The sequence below is a fragment of the Cephus cinctus genome, unplaced genomic scaffold (assembly GCF_000341935.2).
Source record: "Cephus cinctus unplaced genomic scaffold, Ccin1 Ccin1_scaffold0498, whole genome shotgun sequence".
Taxonomy (NCBI): domain Eukaryota; kingdom Metazoa; phylum Arthropoda; class Insecta; order Hymenoptera; family Cephidae; genus Cephus; species Cephus cinctus.
The window spans coordinates 2,788-22,298 of NW_014333168.1; the positions used below are offsets into that span (position 1 = coordinate 2,788).

General features: G+C 35.5%; 2 protein-coding genes and 1 long non-coding RNA gene across 5 annotated transcripts; 2 read left to right on the forward strand and 1 right to left on the reverse strand.

The window, feature by feature from the left end:
* The first annotated feature begins 10,047 nt into the window (after positions 1 to 10,047).
* On the forward strand, positions 10,048 to 15,043 carry LOC107268237 (E3 ubiquitin-protein ligase ZNF598). Of its 3 annotated transcripts, XM_015740819.2 has the most exons (4): positions 10,048 to 10,182; positions 10,271 to 10,391; positions 11,007 to 11,615; positions 11,704 to 14,103. In XM_015740819.2, exons 3-4 carry the CDS (start codon positions 11,199 to 11,201, stop codon positions 14,101 to 14,103), a joined length of 2,817 nt encoding a protein of 938 aa, XP_015596305.1. In that variant the 5' UTR covers positions 10,048 to 10,182; positions 10,271 to 10,391; positions 11,007 to 11,198. The 3 variants fall into 3 exon arrangements, with proteins under 3 accessions (XP_015596305.1, XP_024941309.1, XP_015596304.1); XM_025085541.1 differs by having other exon boundaries at positions 10,059 to 10,488; XM_015740818.2 differs by having other exon boundaries at positions 10,060 to 10,391; positions 11,704 to 15,043.
* A 234-nt stretch (positions 15,044 to 15,277) lies between these two features.
* On the reverse strand, positions 15,278 to 17,192 carry LOC107268239 (ADP-ribosylation factor 2). The gene is made up of 2 exons (XM_025085542.1): positions 17,050 to 17,192; positions 15,278 to 16,962 (listed from the first exon to the last, which is right to left on the reverse strand). The coding sequence occupies exon 2, from the start codon at positions 16,836 to 16,838 to the stop codon at positions 16,296 to 16,298; it is 543 nt and encodes a 180-aa protein (XP_024941310.1). The 5' UTR covers positions 16,839 to 16,962; positions 17,050 to 17,192; the 3' UTR covers positions 15,278 to 16,295.
* On the forward strand, positions 17,106 to 18,956 carry LOC112494419. The gene is made up of 2 exons (XR_003059815.1): positions 17,106 to 17,305; positions 18,179 to 18,956. It is a non-coding gene; the product is annotated as an uncharacterized LOC112494419 (long non-coding RNA).
* The last annotated feature ends 555 nt before the right edge of the window (positions 18,957 to 19,511 follow it).

The following is a 19,511-nucleotide window of genomic DNA, read 5'->3' on the forward strand; positions in this document are numbered from 1 at the left end:
ATAGATATTGCATTTTTTTCCCAGACCCAGGACCCCACCGCATAAGAGCTGGCCAGGGTGTCCTTAGGAGACAGCGGTGTAACTCTGGTTATACCTGGCGCCCAATAATTTAGTATTTCATTAATTATTTCTCGCGGTGCCATTTATTTGTGCGTCACCGTTAAAAAGTGTCGTCACAATATATATAATAGATATTGCATTTTTTTTTTTAAAACAAACGATGGCCATCCCACCACTGTGCCAGAAGTAAGCAGGGTTTCAACATGGGCCAGCGAGAATCCACTAATTTCTTTTACTTAGCCTCGATGAGCAAACGAAATTATTGTGTTTTGTGAAATTATTGCAAACGATGTAATTCATATTAAAATGTAATATAGTAGTTGAAATATTTTGACTTTTTTTTATGTATTGTATTTATATATTAAGCAAAATATAACTTACAATTTTACTCGCTATGTATTATGGTACCAGAATGTATACTGCGGTAAAAATAAAAGTGCCCTCTTAAATTTTACTCTGTTTTGATCATTTCTTTAAAAAAAAAACACTATTTTTGAAAATCGGTGTCTTACGATTACCGTGATTTTTTGGGATAATTTCATATGAAAAATTCTTTCCGTACAAAGCGAGATAGCAAAGTGGGCTGAAGTGTACGTTTCACAAATGTTTAATGAATATGATGTTTTTTCAAAATACTGCTTTTATTTCGCATTGCTCATAAATCACTAGGTTTTTTATTATATACATATGGTCACAACGCTTTGAGATGTATTCTTAAAATTAATACAGTAGAACCTTGATCATCCGAACTATTGTGGATCCACCATAGCTCGGATGATCGAAAGATTTAGATAATTTGTACGTGAAAAAATTACAGTACATTTTACATTAAAAAATATTCGGTACTATTGCGAAAGAGGCTATAGGATTCACGCTGATCGCGGTCGGCATCTGTATGTTAAGACAAAAGTTCTTTATAAAGTTTTCGGATGATTGCTAAATGGTATAAATCGAATTTGAATAATTGATCGATAACCATTTTATTTTTGGATGATCAATGAGTTTTTGTATTTCGCGTATAAATAATCCCATTGACATAACAATGTTGAGCGAAGAATACGTATATAAATAAAAATGACAATAAATAATAATAAATTACGTGCGAAAGATCGAGATAAATAAATACATAAATATATAAATATAAAGAAACATAAATAATGACGTTACGGTTAATAAATAAATAAAAAGGAAATGACATAAATAATTATAAACTGGGCATTAGTCGATAAATGATAACAATTAAAAACTATCAATACTTTCAGCACCAGCAACTCTCGCTACTTTGCAGCATCACCCTGTAGATTTGTCACAAAAAAAAATTTGAGAAAACCACAAAAAAGCCACTCGAAAATAATTCGTATAAATCAAAAAAAAATTTTTTTGAATTCACATTTCATAGAAATGCATCAAGTTCTCGAACTTGACCGAATGACTAATCCGTACGGATTTGTTTGGTCGATATCATTAATCACTATGATTAATAATTAATTATCACAAGTCAATGGACCGAACGGTGATTCTTCGTCAGGAGTCACGCAGAACGTGAATATACGAAAGATCGCCGATCCAACCATCGTATCAGGACGTAGACAAGAAAAGGCGGCAAAATTCAAATATCAAATCGACACTCCTATTACGTGTGTTTGAGCGTCCTTCGTACGTTCGGTAACGAAGAGAGTTTTTTATTATCGGATGCACATACACAGCCTATACGAATCTTAGTGCGCGTTTGGGTATTGTTGTGCCGAATATCCATTAACCGATATGCTTGTACGCAATAATAAGTTTTAGTCGAGTTCATCTGGACGTTATCGTCGTATCCGCACGGTATCTTATTCGCGTTTACACAGTCAACGTGAACTATGCCCGAAGAGTCCTGTCTAACCCGGTAATGGCACAAGCTCGTGTTTTGCATTTCAGAAATTTCCCTTTCGTCCCAGTCATAAGCATCTTCTTGCTCTTGGCGTTTCCTGCGGGCAGCAGACTTCAGTTCATCCTGGACTAACCGGCGGCCATGTTGGTCCCGATGATCCTGAACTTCCGTTTTGTTAACTAGGTACCAGTTGGCTCTTCGATGCTGATGATCGAAATGCCTTGAGGATCCACGCGAGGAATGAAGATGACGGGTCTCCGCCAAGACTAGGACAACTGTCATGGTGATGATGACACCAGCGAGTGTGAAGACCCGTTTTGGCTTTGGAGTCATTTTTCAAAATTTTTTATTTCACCACTCTTGCAGCTTTTCTTCGGTGCTCGATTGCTCCTTGGACCCGGTTGGGCTCCTGATGATCCTGTTCAAGGATTTTTTTTTTCTTTTTCGATGACTTAACCTCAAACACGATTTCTTTAGTTCCAAGCCTTTTTGGCTTTCTTGTCACTTTATAGGCCCAAGAACAGCCGGCGCGAGCGATTTGACTTTTCACGATCCTTTCCAGAATTTAACCTCGCACGGCGACTACTTGATAACTGTGCGTTCTTCCATTCTCGATGGCGATTATTTATTCTCTCCTGCACGTAGGTGTGCAGTACCCCACGTATGGGAAGGGGCAATGCGTCTGTTATAATACGCTACACTGTTTGACGGACATGACGTCAAAGAACTTGTTTCCCCTTAGTCGCGATTAGCGACGCCCTTTTTTTATCATCGTCTTTACGAACACTCTTCGGGACGACTTACCTAAGATGGCTCTGGCTTTCTGTCGCACTGTGTCCTGTAGGTGGGAACTTCGAATCTTCTTTGCTGCACTTTTCGATGGGTCAGTAGGGACATGAAATATATTGTGTTCCTAAAGTCCATGATTTTTTGTAAATTACGGCATTTACATTAGGAGGATTATCGATGTTTTAAATGACAACTCGGGGATTTTTAGGGAAAACAAATTATTTTATACTAATCAAAGTGTGGTTTGTAAGACTTACTTATGATATGCGATATACATATATTGATTGTACTAATGAATTTTAATAATAATATTTAATAATGACAATTCAAGGAATCGAAAGACAATTGTCCCGTTGACGTCCTAAACATGTCCTACAAACGTTTCTGAATATTTCTTGGCGTACGGGGAATATTTTTTTGGTTCTTTACTGTGCCAAGTTAATGCGTTTGAATGTCGATAGGAAGGCTAGATATGTCATAATGATAATAATAATTTTAGAAAATTTTCTCAAATTCGTTTACGGTGCCAAACGACTTTTCCTTTCTGGGTTAATGTATCTGAAATCATCTCCATGAAAATATTTTTTGTTCGTCCAGAGCAGCCATTAACTTCTAGAAGGAAATTTAGTCTTGTGCGTTAAGGTTGAATATTATTGCGTGCAAAGAAATTTTGTGATTCTTTCGATTTTTATGTAAGAAATTAGCCCATTAATTTATATTACTGTTCTTGGCCGAGCAGTGATAGAAGGTTCGGTTAGGTTAATTCCAATAAAATTTTCATTAATTACAACAAGTTGATCATCGAAACAATTGTTTTCTTTTTGACTCCGTTTTTTGTATATCTGTACACCTAATCGTAGGTCTTATCTGACAAGATTTATGATAAACTTTTATGTTCTCGAAAGGCTGTCACGGGTTCATTGACGTTTGGAAATCTTTGGAATTGCCAATAACGTCAAACGGTTGCTGACTGAGTCTTATCGAAATTTGGAAACTTCGACTTCTATCTAAAAATTTTAATGAGTGACGCTCTGATGAGGAAGGCAGGACAAATGAAAGAACACCTTGCGTAATAGCATGTCAGTTTCGAAGTTGTGGTTTGTGTTTCATAGTTATCAAAAAAAGAAACTGACTTATCAATTTTTCAATTTCTTCCTTATATATATGAACGAGACACTGTGCTCACTTTTTTCAAAAGTCACGTGGTCAATGGCCAAAATTTCATTGAATTGTCAAAATTTAAATAAGACTCATTGACAATAAGATTTATTGGCCACACAAAGAAACTCAAGCAGAATACTCGATATTTTCAAGACGAAGTTTCAACGTACAATGAGTACGAGCCTAATTAAAAATTGGGCTGCATGGACAAAAATGGGGGTTACTTGGGTTGATGGTGGGATATGAAAAATTATTATTATTATTGGACGACGACAAGAATTTCCAGGTAAAAGATGTACAAGATTTCAAAGAATTACGACGATCTACGTAGTTTTGTCGGGTTTCAATATTGCGTAGGGCTGACGAACCTGGAGTTTCAGGATTGGTCAACGATGACGTCTTGGAGGATGAAGTGAGGAGATCAGTTGGGTTTTCACAGAAACGGGATAAAAAATTGAAAACTTCAGACGGTTGGTGCACACGTGTACATTCCTCTTGCTATCCTCACGTTCTGAACTACTTGCAAGAAATTTCCCATAGCCAATAGATTTTTTTTATTCAAATCTTAATAAATCGTTTAACATTGATTCCCGATGATATGCCACGCGTTATTGTTGGCACAAAAATCATTGAAAATAGAAAATTTTCACGCGATATATTACTCAAACTTATTTTTTGGATTGTATTCTTGGAGCTGACACAGAGACGTTATCAGAACACTAGTCAAAAATTATTTTTTTAATAAAACTTTGAAAGATAACGGAATATCCATACATATCGTTATACACACTGTCTCTCTCTCGCTGTGTGCGCTCTTCTGTATGTGTATTATCACTTGTCGAAATGCACCAATATAAAGAGATATTTGAAATAATAAATCTGAAGAATAGTTAAGGTCTCCCTTATCAGGATGATCACACACATCATATGTAGACAATTTTTTTTTAATATAATTTTAATTCTCGCCTCCAAAGTTTATCTCGAAATAAATAACGATATTATATTATTTTTTTTTTGTATATCATTATAATGCATGTTCCGCAATGTGAGATCGCATATGCTTAATATGGCAATAAAAAATTATCGGTGAAAATATATAATATAAAAATATAAACCTATATAAAATTACCCATCCCGCGAATCACTTTAACCAATCTTCGTAACATGTTTAAGGTATGTATATCCAAATATATTTTCCTATATTTTTGACCTCTCAATATATCGGGTTGTTCACGGAAAATGCACTAGCAAAAGTTGGCCGCAAATCAGTTTCTATTTTTACATTATATATTTTACCTATATTACATAACATTAAGCGTATGCAATCTTACATTGTGGTACATGCATAATAATAATAACAATAATATAATACCGTAATGCATTTCAAAATCGATTTTAAGGCAAAAATCTGAAATTAAGTAAAAAAAAATTCATCATATTTTTTTGGATGATCATACAATAATACATCCTGATAAGGGAGACTTGTTAACTATCTGTCAGATTTATTATTTTAAATTTCTCGTTGCCATTAGTACATTTTGACAGATAATAATACACACACGGAAGCCCGTACGTATGCATACATAGCGATCGAGAGATACTGTGTATAACGATACGTATGCGTTATCTTTCGAAATTTGATTAAATAAAATAATTTGTGACTAGTGTTCTGAAAACATATCGACGGCAGCTCCAAAAATACGTGGTACAAGATATGGGTTGTTATTTGGAGAAAAAAAAATTAACTTGACCTTCGTATGACCTCGTTCAAAGATCGTTCAAAGGTCAAAACCTAACAGGCCATCTCACTTGCCCCTAGAAACCAAAAAACTGTTGTTTCAAACATTTCTTTTCATATTCGTCGAAAGGCCGATGGTGTCCCGAAGTGAGAGTCAAGTGTTCCACCCTGTATAAGGAAAGTTAATCGCGTCATTCCCTAAATTCGAAAACCCCTATACGAAATATCGAATTTCATGGATATCTTACGTATTTCGAATGCCAGTAAACGCTTGTTCAATTAGTCAATCGTAAACTGCAATATGACCGCATTAGGTATTCATGATATTATAACATTTTCCGCATCCGATATTACGGTAATGGTTGACACTCACAATCAGTGATAAGTGTGTTTTACGTATGCAGGAATTAAGGTCAGAAGAGAAATTAGTTGGGATAAATTTTTTTTTTTTGAAATTTGACTACGAAAATTTTAAGGTACAATGCGTTATAACGACCAGTCAATTTTAATCATACGCAATTATAAGATAATATCAGTGAATCATTGTTCAAGTTCATTAAACTTCACCTCGCGTCTGTTTTCATGTCTTGTGAATGAGCTTGTTTTAAAAAATTTTTGTTTATAATTAACAATTAAAAATATAAATTTCATATTGCTCTTATCTTCCCCGTAAACGGGATCATTTTCGAACTGGATCTCCTTTATGGGTTTTATGATGTTCCCGGGATTTGCCAGAGTGGAGGTGACAGCACGAACGTCATCAAGTGACGTAGGTTCTTCATACAACTGATTGCAGCCAACCTGTTACCCGTGAGTCGGACCCGTAGGTATTCGTAGGACTCAATACAAAGATAAACGGTAATTTCCCGCTTTCGCTAGAACAGAAAAATAATTCGCGCACGACAACAACAACGACTACTATATTGTTTTGAAGTATTTGTTGCGTGAACATGTGACACAAATAATTCTTACGCTCGTCACGTTAAACTACAGGGATAATGCATTAAGATTTAATCTTTTTCATCTTTTATACTTCTCGTCTACTTCTCTTTTTTTTTTATTTTCTTACACTTTTGCCTAATTTTATACCACGCTTACGTCTTCTGGAATTGCCGGGCAACAATTGCTTCCGATAATCCACCATTGCTCAATTAACACTTTAATACGAATTGAACGTCATTGATCACTGATTTTTAATAATATTATTAATACGATTTCACATGTAACACATACTTTAGATACAATGTATGTTTTACGTGTGTAACAGTGTCGAGTTATTTTGCAGATATAAATTTCTTATAATTTTGTTGATCACAGAACAAGCTAACTTTAAAGTATGTATATATTTCATTGTTCAGTAATAATTATCATAATTTCACTTTTTCATGGAAAATACTTGTTATTTCTCAAAATTTTTACTCATTTTCCTTCTAATTACCAAGCCTTTGCACTGGCACTTGTTTTACGTTGGACGACGATTGACGTTCTAGATAAAAATGTGTAAACTGCATAGTGGGAATTTCAATACGGTTTTACTCACACAAGTCGCAGAATGTTATAGAAAAGTCGTATTGTTATCCGCATTAAAATGGGTTTACACATATTCTAAGAATAAAAAAATAGATTTTTTAGGAAAACCCAGCAAGATATAATTATCCTTAGATCGTCTTACGTATCGATCCACTGTTGCGACACTGAAGGTTTCACAATAGGCATGTTCAGCAGAAACACCGCTGAGAGAGCAAATTCGTTTGATTGGTCATTTGATCGTAAATCATGCAAAAATTGTGAGATTTGACCAATAAATTGTTTTTGTTCCCTCAGCAGTGTTTCTGCTGAACATACCCATTAGAACCGTACAAAATGTCAATGAAGATGCACGTGGACATAACCTATGAATATCGCACGAAAAACGTCAAACTTTTTTTAAATAAACATATTACGTTATGATTCTAATACTTCGAGTGATGCTAAAATATTTTAACATACCTGGGGAGAGCCATTTATGTCTATATGGGTAACCTTAATTCCTGTATCATAAAAAAGTTGTACAATAAACACTGCGTACCTCCAGTTCAATAATCACTTATGCTTTACATAATGCTGATGTTTTCCTATTAGTATTTTTGGATATCCGAGGGGAGCGGATTTTGGTTATCTGGATATTCTTACGTTTTTTACCGTACAAAAAGTGCATTGTCTTCTGTGCAATAAGAACAGCAGTAGAACGATCGCTGACGTGTTAACATGAGTAAGCGCACCGTTGCACTGACGTGCAATGGAAAAGTGACAGTGAAATAGAATAAAAAAACATAAGTTGTCAGTGGACCGAAAGTAACTGTGCGGTAGGGAAAAATAAACGTTTGTATTTAATTAATACTGTGCGAACCTATTAGTATATACATATATGTATATATAAATGTCTAAAGTTAAAACGTTTATCGCATGAATACTGCTATAACATTGACAGTTGAGAAGCCGCTAGGTCGGTAAGGTAGATAGAATTTCTTAATGTCGAACGATTTAACCTAAAATTCTCAAAAGTCACTGGAAATTCTACGCGACTTTGGTTGTCGATATCTTTCCATGAGTTTCGACATTTCAACGCATATATTACGAAAATATTTCCGTATAGTTCGCAAACGTTTAGTTTCTTTCGACATTTGTAAAGTCCACGTGAAACGTTCGTTCGCCGAATCCGCTAGGTTTGAGTTCTCTTACGCACGAGACGCCTACGATTGCTGCCGCGTCACATGCAACTCGTGCATTTTGCATATAAAATACTTTTATTTATAGTACGCGATTTACATGGAAAAAACATACGGTGTGTGCTATTTATAGAGTAAACGTTTATACGGACAAACATGTTTCGAGTCGACCGAGAATACTGCATTTGTATATGTTCGCACGAATATCATGTAGAGTGTAATTATTATTATCCATATAGTGACTTTTGTGGAGTGTATAGTTTCGTGTCAAAAGTATGAAGCAGATAATAAATTATATTTTTTTGAATAATCAAGTTACGCAATAATATTCGCAACAAAAATACGCAAATAAAATTCGTGTGTATCGTTGGGGATTATTTTATTTGCGTAATAGGAGAGCGTTGAGGAACATAAGATCACTATAAAATAATTTGAATAAAGTTTTTATTTATTACATTTTTTGTTGGTATCTTTGTGTATTTGGTATCTTTTACTAATTTGTTGTTGATTTGATTTCTTAATTCTTAACGTAACTCTTCGTGACTCTTTCCTTCTGTACGACGTTTATAAACGTCATAGATGTAGTGTGTACCTGGCACTTGGCCCTCTATGACGGCATAAAGCCATGAGAAGAAGAAAAGCCACAAGAAGAAGAGATTTAGTGTGTAATCAGTGGGCTCGACGTCATAGAAACAAAGATTGAAGACCAGAAGTTCGTGTGTCCTTGTAATTTTTTAAAGCATAGGGCACGCCTAAAGTCAAGTCATCATAAATTCTGTATTAATTAACATAATTTAATGAAATTTAGCCAAAACATATTTTATGAAGTCCCAAAACATGGCTTTAACAAAAAAATTTCTTTACGATGAACGGACAATTTTAGAATATTCGCTTGAAACGTTTATTACAAATTTTCAACAGGAATAAATAGATTCGGAATTAAAAACTGTGAAACACATCGATTTTTTCATGCAGTCTTTAACGAAAGCATCTATCTCGTATATTTAGCCGGGTTGTATGAGTAATTCCGGCAGGTAAAATTATTGTATTGTATTGTATTCTTGAAAGCGCAATGCCATTTACAGTTTCTCAATCTTTACGTCATTTGTCTACATTGTGAAAAATGGGTTTTACGCAATTTTAATAAATCAAACTGTTCCAGCAAAATATTTTGGCTATGGGTTTTTTTAATTGTCGAGTTTGGTTTCCATTGACGTTACTGGAGATCGACCACGCAAATTTACTATTTTATACCCAAATAACATATGATATTCTTGAAGTATCATAATTTCATTCTTTAAATGCGAAATAGGTACTCAATATTTTCAATTGATCCTAGTACTTACATCCGGACACCAAATCCAAATAATCCTCTTCGTTCAGCTTGTATCGTCATCATGATTTCGCCATCCTTATGAGTACTCACATATGTAGGTTTTATATGGAAATCTCATCATTGAATTTTACCGGAAGCAGAACGCTAATCCCGAAACTTCCGGCAACGTCTGCGACAATGCTCACTTCTTTACAGTTATTTTATATTTTTCTTGGTTAGAAAATGATTTTTTTGTATATATCTATACCATAAGTCAATACATGTGGTCTGACACGCTGGTATTTTTTTGTGCCATGTGGTTCTTACACACATATATGATTTCGGCTCTTGAGGACAATATTCTTATTAGTGTTATAAATTTCTTGATTACATTACTACACAGTTATAATTTAATAACAAAATTTGAAAAAGCAAAGTTGACAAAACCGTTAATCGTGAAATTAAATCATGGTTAAGAAGAAATAAATATATCGATCATTTAGGGAATATAAATTTAAAGTGTGGTGAACGTGTTAATGTTGGTAACATGTTACTCCGCATGAGACATTTGTTACACATATTTCCGGTTTTGTAAAGTGATTTTAACTCTATTTTTTACGCGACAGGTTACTCGGACGTTGCTGTCCATCATTGGAAAATATTTAGGCACGATTTCCATGAGTGATTTTCGAAATACGCACATTTTTGGGTGTCCATTCGAGATTCAATGCGTATAACAGTGACTCGGTAAGTGCTGGGAACTTCTACTCGAGTGAGCCATTGCAATAACCTTATTTTCTGAATGGCACCGTACAGACTTTACCAGCTGTTTGTTGCCAATTTTGTAAGATCTGCATATATTTTTGGCTAGCACTTGTAAAAATGTCAGGCATTTAACAAAAAAATGTTATTTCGCTTTAAAAATGTTATCCTACAAACCTTTTCCTATGTACTGTTAAGGACAAGTTATCTGATTTTTGACAGTATTTTCCATAGCTTATTAAATCATTAACTCCGTCATGAGATTAGTCTATCTTATTGTAATATTTGATTAATAATATTCTGTAAGAGAGTTGTATTTTTTTGAAATAATATAATGTTTCTTTCTGTTTCATATTTTATTTATTAATATATACTTATGTTGTGTCAGTGCTTACTATGGTATTTCGATGACATTTAATACATTTTATATTAAATTATCTATTTTTGTAATAGAAAACATAACTTTAATTTAACACATATCATTTAATCAATTAATATTGATCAGTTTTCATAATAAACTTTTACAAATAGTCTAACCCTTGTATTACTCTTAACTTTGAAATTTCTTTTTTTTGTACTAACAGTTACGTTATGTTTCAGAATAAATATCACGGAAGGTAGTCATCAAATTTTATCGAACAAACTATTGTATCGAAGATTCTCTTGAAATTTATAAGAATTGCATATGAATGCAAATTTCAAGTACTAAAATTCAAGAAGAAAATATCGATAGCTATTTGATATACAACTAAAGCCAATCAAAGAGTTATCATTTTCAAATACTGAGAGAAAATGTCTGAAACCAATGATGGTGCCGGTACAAACAACACTTGTGTTGTTTGCTATAAAAATGTTGAAATATTTAGTATTGGCAAATGTGATCATCCAGTCTGCCATGAGTGCAGTACACGCATGAGGGTATTATGCCGACAAAATGAATGCCCAATATGTCGTCAAGACTTGCCAAAAGTTGTCTTTACACGTAACATCAAACCCTTCCGACATCTTAGAAAAGGAAACTTGCTGGATGCCCGATACAATATATATTTTGACAGTGAAGATCTCCAGGAAAAGTTTGTAATGTTGTTAGCACACACATGCACTATGTGCAAGGAAAGGCAGGTTTTCAGCAATTTTACCAGTCTAAAAGATCACATGAGAAGAACGCACGAGCTACATTATTGCGAACTTTGCGTAGAAAATTTAAAGGTATAAACATAATCAGTACCCAAAAAATTACTAGGTAAAGTAATATTTATCATTATTGTCTTTCACGTAAATTTTGTTTTTTCTATAGATTTTCTCCCATGAAAGGCGCTGCTATACCAGGTCAGACCTTGCCCAACATCGTAGGAAAGGTGATCTGGATGATAAGAGTCACAAAGGCCATCCTCTCTGCGAATTCTGTGACCAACGATACATGGACAATGATGAGCTCTTTCGTCACTTGCGCAAGGACCATTTGTACTGCCATTTTTGCGATGCAGACGGACTCCATCAGTACTATAGTTCGTACGACTATTTGCGCGACCATTTTAGGCTAGAGCACTTCCTCTGCGAGGAAGGTTCATGTGCAACCGAGGAGTTCACTAGCGTCTTTAGGACGGATATTGATCTGAAAGCGCACAAGGCCAGCACTCATGGTAAACAGTTGGGCAAAGCAGCAGCAAAGCAGGCTAGGACGTTAGAGTTCGAGTTTACCTTGGCGCCACGTGGTGATAATCGAAATCACAGAAGACCACCAGGATCGCACAGTGCCAGGAACTCTAGAGATTACAACAGCGGCAGAGACTACAATAGCGGTAGAGATTATAACGCCGGCAGAGACTACAGTTCCAGAAATTATCATCAGGAAGATGGTGCTGTAGGAGGTTTAGAATATTTCCTTGCAGAACAAGAGCCGATGTTCGTTCGTCAACCATCTGTAGATGTTCAGAGTACCCAGGAGTTTCCCACGCTGGGTAACGCAAGTGCGCCCATACCGAATGTTGCTCAACAGAAGAGTCGAGGGAACGTAACGATCCGCAGCACCCTGAGGCCTCAACCATTATCTGTAACCGATGAAAACTTTCCAGCCCTGGGACCGGAATCAACAAGTACTGGTACCATTTCTAAAACCGTTAATCTCAGCGTGTCTAGTTCCAACAAACCTGGTCCTAGTAGGATGCAACGTCAGCAAGGTACATCCTCCAACTTGTCCATCCGTGTTAATCACAAACCTAATGGTACCGTGACGACGAGAGTATCTGGTCCTAATATTCGCATTCGACCATCTACCTTATCGATGGACTCGGACTTTCCTGCATTAGGGCATGCTGAACCATCTACGAGTACAAACACTGCACAGTGGACTAAGGTGACCTGTTTAAAACCAGCCCAAAATCCTACAACAAAATCAAAGAAAGTCGCTTCACCGCCTCTGGCTCCTTCGCCTCCACCTATTCAATCAGGAGAAGATTTCCCTAGCTTATTAAAGCCGTCGAAGTCGAAAAAACAGTCAACCATATCCGTTGTGCCTGCTACACCTACCTGGACTCAGCCACAGTGTTCAGATAACTCAGAAGCAAAAACCACGAATGATGTGATGAAAGGCAAAGCGAAAAAGAAAAAAGCTAAACAAAATTCTAATGGCAATAGTTCTAGCGGTAACGAGTTCAGTGGTTCAAAAACAAATTCAAACAGTATGCCAGCAGAGAAAGAAACGTCAAAGAAGACCAACGATACCTCGAAAAAGACGAAGACGTCATCGAAGAACGATAATACAAATAATAAAACCAGAAATACCCCATCGACTTCAACGGACTGCCAAGAAAATTCTGTGAGATTCGGCAAAACTACAGAGACAACAAAGAAGGACGAGGAGCAAACGAAAAAGGACAAGAAGAAGAACAAGAATAATACAAATGAAGATACTACGCCATCCGCCACGAATTCTTCAAGTAATATTTCCGGTTCTACCAGTACCAGTTCTAATGGTGTCCAAAGGAAGCGCTCAGAATTGAAAATAGACAGTTTGAACTCGACAATTAACAATATTAATAAACCGGAGGACTTTCCAGCGTTAGGAACAAATACAAGCAGACCACCAGGATTTACGAATCCACCGCCAGGATTCACATCAGCGCCACTACCTCCACCCGGCTTCTACGTCAAGCTCAATAGCGTGCAACAACCGGAGACCAATAACGGTTTAACGTTTACTAATAGTTCCGGGGAGAGTTATTCTATTCTGCCAAATAGCGAAAAAGAGGAGGAAAATGTATATAGTTACGTACCGCCACCTGATTTTCCAAAACGGAACAAAAATCTCGTGGCTAAAGTAACGGAAGTTCTGGGCCAACAAGAACAAATAGACGAGTTCCGGTACCTGAGTGGATTATTTCGACAAGGAACCTGCAGCGCAGAGGATTATTACAACCACTGTCGAGATGCTATGGGTTTATCAGCTTTTGGCAGCGTATTTTCAGAATTACTTGTGCTTCTACCAGACATTGATAAGCAGCAGGAACTCTTCAAAGTCCATAAAAAGGAAGGTGCGGGCAAGGTCAAAGGTTTAGAAATGTGTGCGACCTGTGGTCAAGTACTAAAAAATGGTTCGGATCTCAGAGCTCATCTAAGCAGTCACACTCTGGAAAATCATTTTCCTGTCTTAGGTAAAGCTGCACCGGTACAGAATAATGCCTGGGTGAAAAAGTGAACGCAGCCAATAAAATACCGAGGAATATATATTATAGGTAGATGAAAACAATGGATTATCATTAAGCTGATGTTACGCGTGAACTACATTAATGAGTCTGCGAGATGACAGTGATACCAGGGTAATAGAGTTTAATAATGAAGCGTGACTAAAATTGTAGCAGCGTGTAACAGTCGCTTAACGATACCAACAATTTAATGTTTATGCCATTTTTCTCGCGGTTTTGGAAGACTATAATTTTTCCTAAAAACCATGAAAAGTCAACTAAACCTTTTTTACCCTTTCGATCAATCGCATTAAGGATAATATCAAAAATCTTCTAACGTTATCAACCTGTTGACAAACTCCGCCTAGATTATCTGAATTAGAGCCGCTCTATGCTTATCAGATAACGATACTACTGTGAAAAAAAAGTTTAAATACAATTTCATAGAGAAAGTTACTGGCTAAATATGGATGAAGATATGCAGGGTGTCTCTTTAAGTTTTACAATTTACAAAAATAATGAAAACTATATACATTGGTTAATGTTCTGACAGATCAATTCGAACGTAATCTGTAAGATATATATGTTTACTTTTTATTTTATCATTTAATACATACGTGTTCCGAGACCGTCGAGAAATTAAGCGCATGACAATTCACGAACCAAGTGGTAGGCGTTCGCGAATAACGATGTTTTACGCGAATACTTTGTAATTTACGTGAAATACGTAAACGCCGTGGCGTAATGTACATAAGTATCTAGAATTGTAATTAAGATTTCTCGTGTAATTATTTTGTGGCCGTTTGTGGATGTAGAAGAGCTCTGTAATATCGAACAACGCAAACAGATAACACCAAATGTTAACAGAAATCGTTTAATACATTTTAGAGAAACTCTTGTTGTACGACGAAAGTGCTGTTTTGTACAATAATAAAGTTATACGTAAGGATCTAATTGTGTCACGTTAATTTAGCGCCGTTTTACAAATTAGTGATATCAATTAACCACGTGTACACATTGAATATAATTACTCTTGGAGTAAAATTATAAGTCAATACTTTTGAATATTTAGAAAGATATTAAGAAATACATAATATTTAAAGTGGCCATTGAAGGTTTTTGTTATAGTTGTAAGTATTTAGGTAGGATGTTGAAAACAAATTGTAATAAGAATAATTGAGCTAATCATTTGGTATAATATACTTTATTTATTTTCTCATCGGCTTAGAGGCTTGCACTCTTAAAATACTAACCGTTATCTTCATTATAAATGAATGCATGGATCCCGAATGGAATCCGTGCGAATTCAATTAAAATTTTTCAAATATTCCTCTTCAAACCTTATGTGTTAATATTAAACTATTCTTACATTTCATTTTTTTAATCATAGTACAAACAGTCTGCGTGTATGAAGGTCGAATTCTACACCATATGTCGTTCTTAAAAAGACGGCATGGACGTGGAGAAAAATCACGCAAGCTTCTGCATATCGATATAGAGATTTTTCAAAATTGGTACAAATACTTTATCCCATAGATGTATTCGGTATATGAGATTATTCAGAATAGTAGGAAACATTGCAGAGATGTATCATTTAAAAAATAAAATTGTTACAGCATACATCGATACATTATAGATCCTGTTTTTTTTATTATTTCTCCAAGAAATATAAATGATAAGTGGAATGATACATCATTAGCGCAGGCTACTTTTTATTAATAAAATATATATAGTTATTGATGTGGTTCAATCAGGGATGAAGTGCAAAAAGGATATTAATTCAAACATTATTAATTAAATTTTGGATTATAGCCTTATAACGCGTCACATTCAGATGAGTTTTCATGTATGCAACATAACATGGATTTCATATAACATAGACATCTTTATAATCAGACCTAGTTGTATCTTCGATGCATGAGTTCTCTAGGTGATAGAGATGAATACATTATTTTATTTATACTTTCGATAGAGTACGGATGATCTCAATTAGAGTATTTCATAAAGTATAAAGTATTCACAATGATTTGAACTGATTGTATATGAAATTCAATTATGACAGTTACAGCCTGAATGAAAGGCAAAGATGATATTAACATGGTCATGTAGATTAATAAAATTCTACAAGATCCAAATCCTCCTTAGTTACGTCCATGCCTGACAAATGAATCGACGATCTTGTTATGCATATTCAAAATTAAAGTTATCACTTTTTAGCAAGTTCGTTGCTTAGCCAATCGAGACCCTCATAGAGGCCATGTCCTTGGGTCGCACAAGTACTTTGAATATACCAATGAATACCTCTCAAAGAATTCAAACCTAACTTATCAGTTAGCTCTGCTGCAGACATAGCATTTGGTAAATCCTGTTTGTTAGCAAAGACGAGTAGTACAACATCCCGTAGTTCATCTTCCTTCAACATATTGGCAAGTTCTCGTTCAGCTTCAGCGATTCTCTCCCTGTCATTGCTGTCCACAACGTAGATGAGTCCTTGGGTATTTTGAAAGTAGTGCCTCCAGAGTGGTCGAATTTTATCTTGGCCACCGACATCCCACACAGTGAAGCAGATGTTTTTGTATTCAACAGTTTCAACGTTGAATCCAATGGTTGGTATTGTAGTAACGATTTCACCCAATTTCAACTTGTACAGGATGGTAGTTTTTCCAGCTGCGTCGAGTCCCAACATTAGGATTCTCATTTGCTTTTTGCCAAAAAGGCGAGTGAGCAGACTGCTGATGGTTAGGCCCATGGTGTCTTCTTTTCAAGATAATACGCACCGAACCTCAAAGTTTATACCTGGAGCGTCCGGGTCCCTCCCACAGGCAACCCGCAAATAAAACTCGTGTTGCGTACTCCTTTAATCTCTAGAGACACTAAGGACACGTTATTACCAAATTTATAATGGCGATACGCATATGAACCTTTTATTTTGCACTATTTAGAATATACTTCTGACTCACTTTTGGAGCAAACGCAAACGTCACCGTACGGCAAGCACAGTCCCGGAAATAGCTGGCAGAAATCGCCACGCGCACAGCTCTCTACCTTATAAAAACTTGGTCTAATGCTGCTATTAATTAATTTCACCTGCAACTACAGATTCCCTGTAGGATAACAGTTCTGTTTAATGATATTGATATGCACTGCAGCTGTTATATAGTTTTAGTTATTGTAATTTATAAAAAATAACTGGAAACTGCATTAGTCGTTCTACAGGTGAGTCATGATATCCATCTTTGAATAGCGCCAATTTTAAAGTTAAATATGTGCAGCAAAAGTTTTCTTTCAGTATACCTATACATAATTTGACATTACAAAATCACGAATGATTAGCTTGTATGATCAATATTTTCACGTTTTTATCGAGAAGCGCATTAATCGTTCTTTTTCAGCTAATCGTAATCATCGGAAAACACTCCAAAAATTGTTTTCCTTTTAGTTACCAAACATTAGCCTAAAGACTATTATTTTCGTAAATTATGTAAACCATCATCTCCAATGACGCCAAGGAAAAACTCGCTAAGAACGATCTCAAATCTTGTTTTCCTACCAACATACTAAAAGCCAGACCAACTTTGTCAGGGAACGTGGACGATCACTATCAAGAGATACTGACGTCGGTCTCAAGAATCGATTGTCACAGGAGTAGCCTTGAAAACTTTCGTGATTTCATCAGCAACTGTTAAGGCCTGGGTACTCTCAGACAGAGTCTACGGCACTGACGTGTTACTTTATCGCGAGTGCTTCACTTTATACGTACTCGTCAATCACATACTTAACTATAACAATTAGCTATAAGCCCTAACATTGAATTATTTAGAGAACATTCTGTCCTCTGTTTAAGAGATTTCCTTAACAAATTTCAAGGAAAATTGGTACCTCCACCAATCACGGAATTACAAGCATTTAAAAACCCGAGATTTTTACAATGTAACAATCGACAATGCTAAAATTTCATATTCAGAGATGTAAGAATTATATAAATCGCTACCTTTTACATGACCTATAAATAACTGTTACTTCCACTTTTTTAAGCGCGATAACTAGTCACTGAAATTCCCTGAGTCAATTGCATATTGTATTTTTCAGATCTCAAGATATGATCAATATGAGAAATCTGAAATTGAAAACGGACTGGAGTTTTCTTCATGTAGCTCTATACTAAATATTTAATTTTATAAAAATTGACAATTAAACATTGAAAGGCTCGCGACCGAGCCTACGATTTTTTAACACGATGGTGCACAATTAAAATGTTATATAGCAAAAAGAATTATTAATCTCTAAAGTCTTACGCTCGAAATACCTTATCTAACACGACGGTCATGTTAAAAATTGAAACAAGAAAACCTAGGAAGGGTAGGCAGCGTTAATAAATGTTTTCATTCACATATAGGACAACCTTTATTAATTAATGCTTTTACTAGTCATAATATAATGCTATTAATCGTTATAATATTAATAATAATAGTAATAATAATAAGTCATAATATATAATATATATTTATATTATTAATATGCTTATCTAGACCTTGTGTTACATAATACACAATCATTATCATATCTTATTCCTTATCATATATAATGTAATACATATCGTCAGGATGGTATAAATAATATTGTATTTCGTAAAAGCACTTCTTGTTGCTTATAATATTATCGTTTCCATATTGTTTCTTTACCTCTGTACTTCCATCGTTCCACTTAACTGTCCCTAATGTTAGTTATCATTTTTGTATGGGTACCTTTTAGATTAAAACATTACTCCCATCCATCTCCCTCCCGATCATCAAAACAATCCTCATCATCTGTGCTCCCGTCATCGACCAACACATAGCCTGACAATAAAGGTATCCGCGTTCAAAAATTGCCGCCATGTCTTTTTTTAAATTTACCAATAACGCAACGTTTCTCGATATCTCCCAATACATTATTTATTTATTGTTAAGGTATGTATTGTGTTCATGCTGTGTGGTCCACTAACGTCCTAGAAAATGTATTCGTCCCACCTACCTCCCAAAACCACAAAGCCATCAAGTAAATATGCTGAAACGAGCTGATATTAATTAGAGAAACCCCATTAAAAAGAAGATCACCCATTTCCACCAAAAAATGCAATTGTCGGTTTTAACCTTACAGCCGTAGTACGCGACAATCTGGAACTTCATGGCGTCGCGACGAGCTCGACCGACAACGAGCATCCCGATCATCAAGAAAAATGCCCGACAAAAATGCTTGAAAAGTCTTAACGGCCGCCATCTTGTGATACGTTAGTGATGTCACGATTCCGGGATTGATCGTAAACTTGTCTATATTATAACGGCGTTACGATTATCCTGTCTGTAATCACTCACTTCTCCCATTATAGTATGCGATCATTAATGCCTCCCTTATCCGATTAACCTCTTGTTTTCATCAAATT

Excerpts from the sequence above, each read along its gene's own strand:
- LOC107268239 (XM_025085542.1), bottom strand. The coding sequence starts at position 16,838 with ATGGGCCTAACCATCAGCAGTCTGCTCACTCGCCTTTTTGGCAAAAAG.
- LOC107268237 (XM_015740819.2), top strand. The coding sequence starts at position 11,199 with ATGTCTGAAACCAATGATGGTGCCGGTACAAACAACACTTGTGTTGTT. Across the intron at positions 11,616-11,703 it reads TTTGCGTAGAAAATTTAAAG|ATTTTCTCCCATGAAAGGCG; the intron begins GTATAAACATAA and ends TTTTTTCTATAG.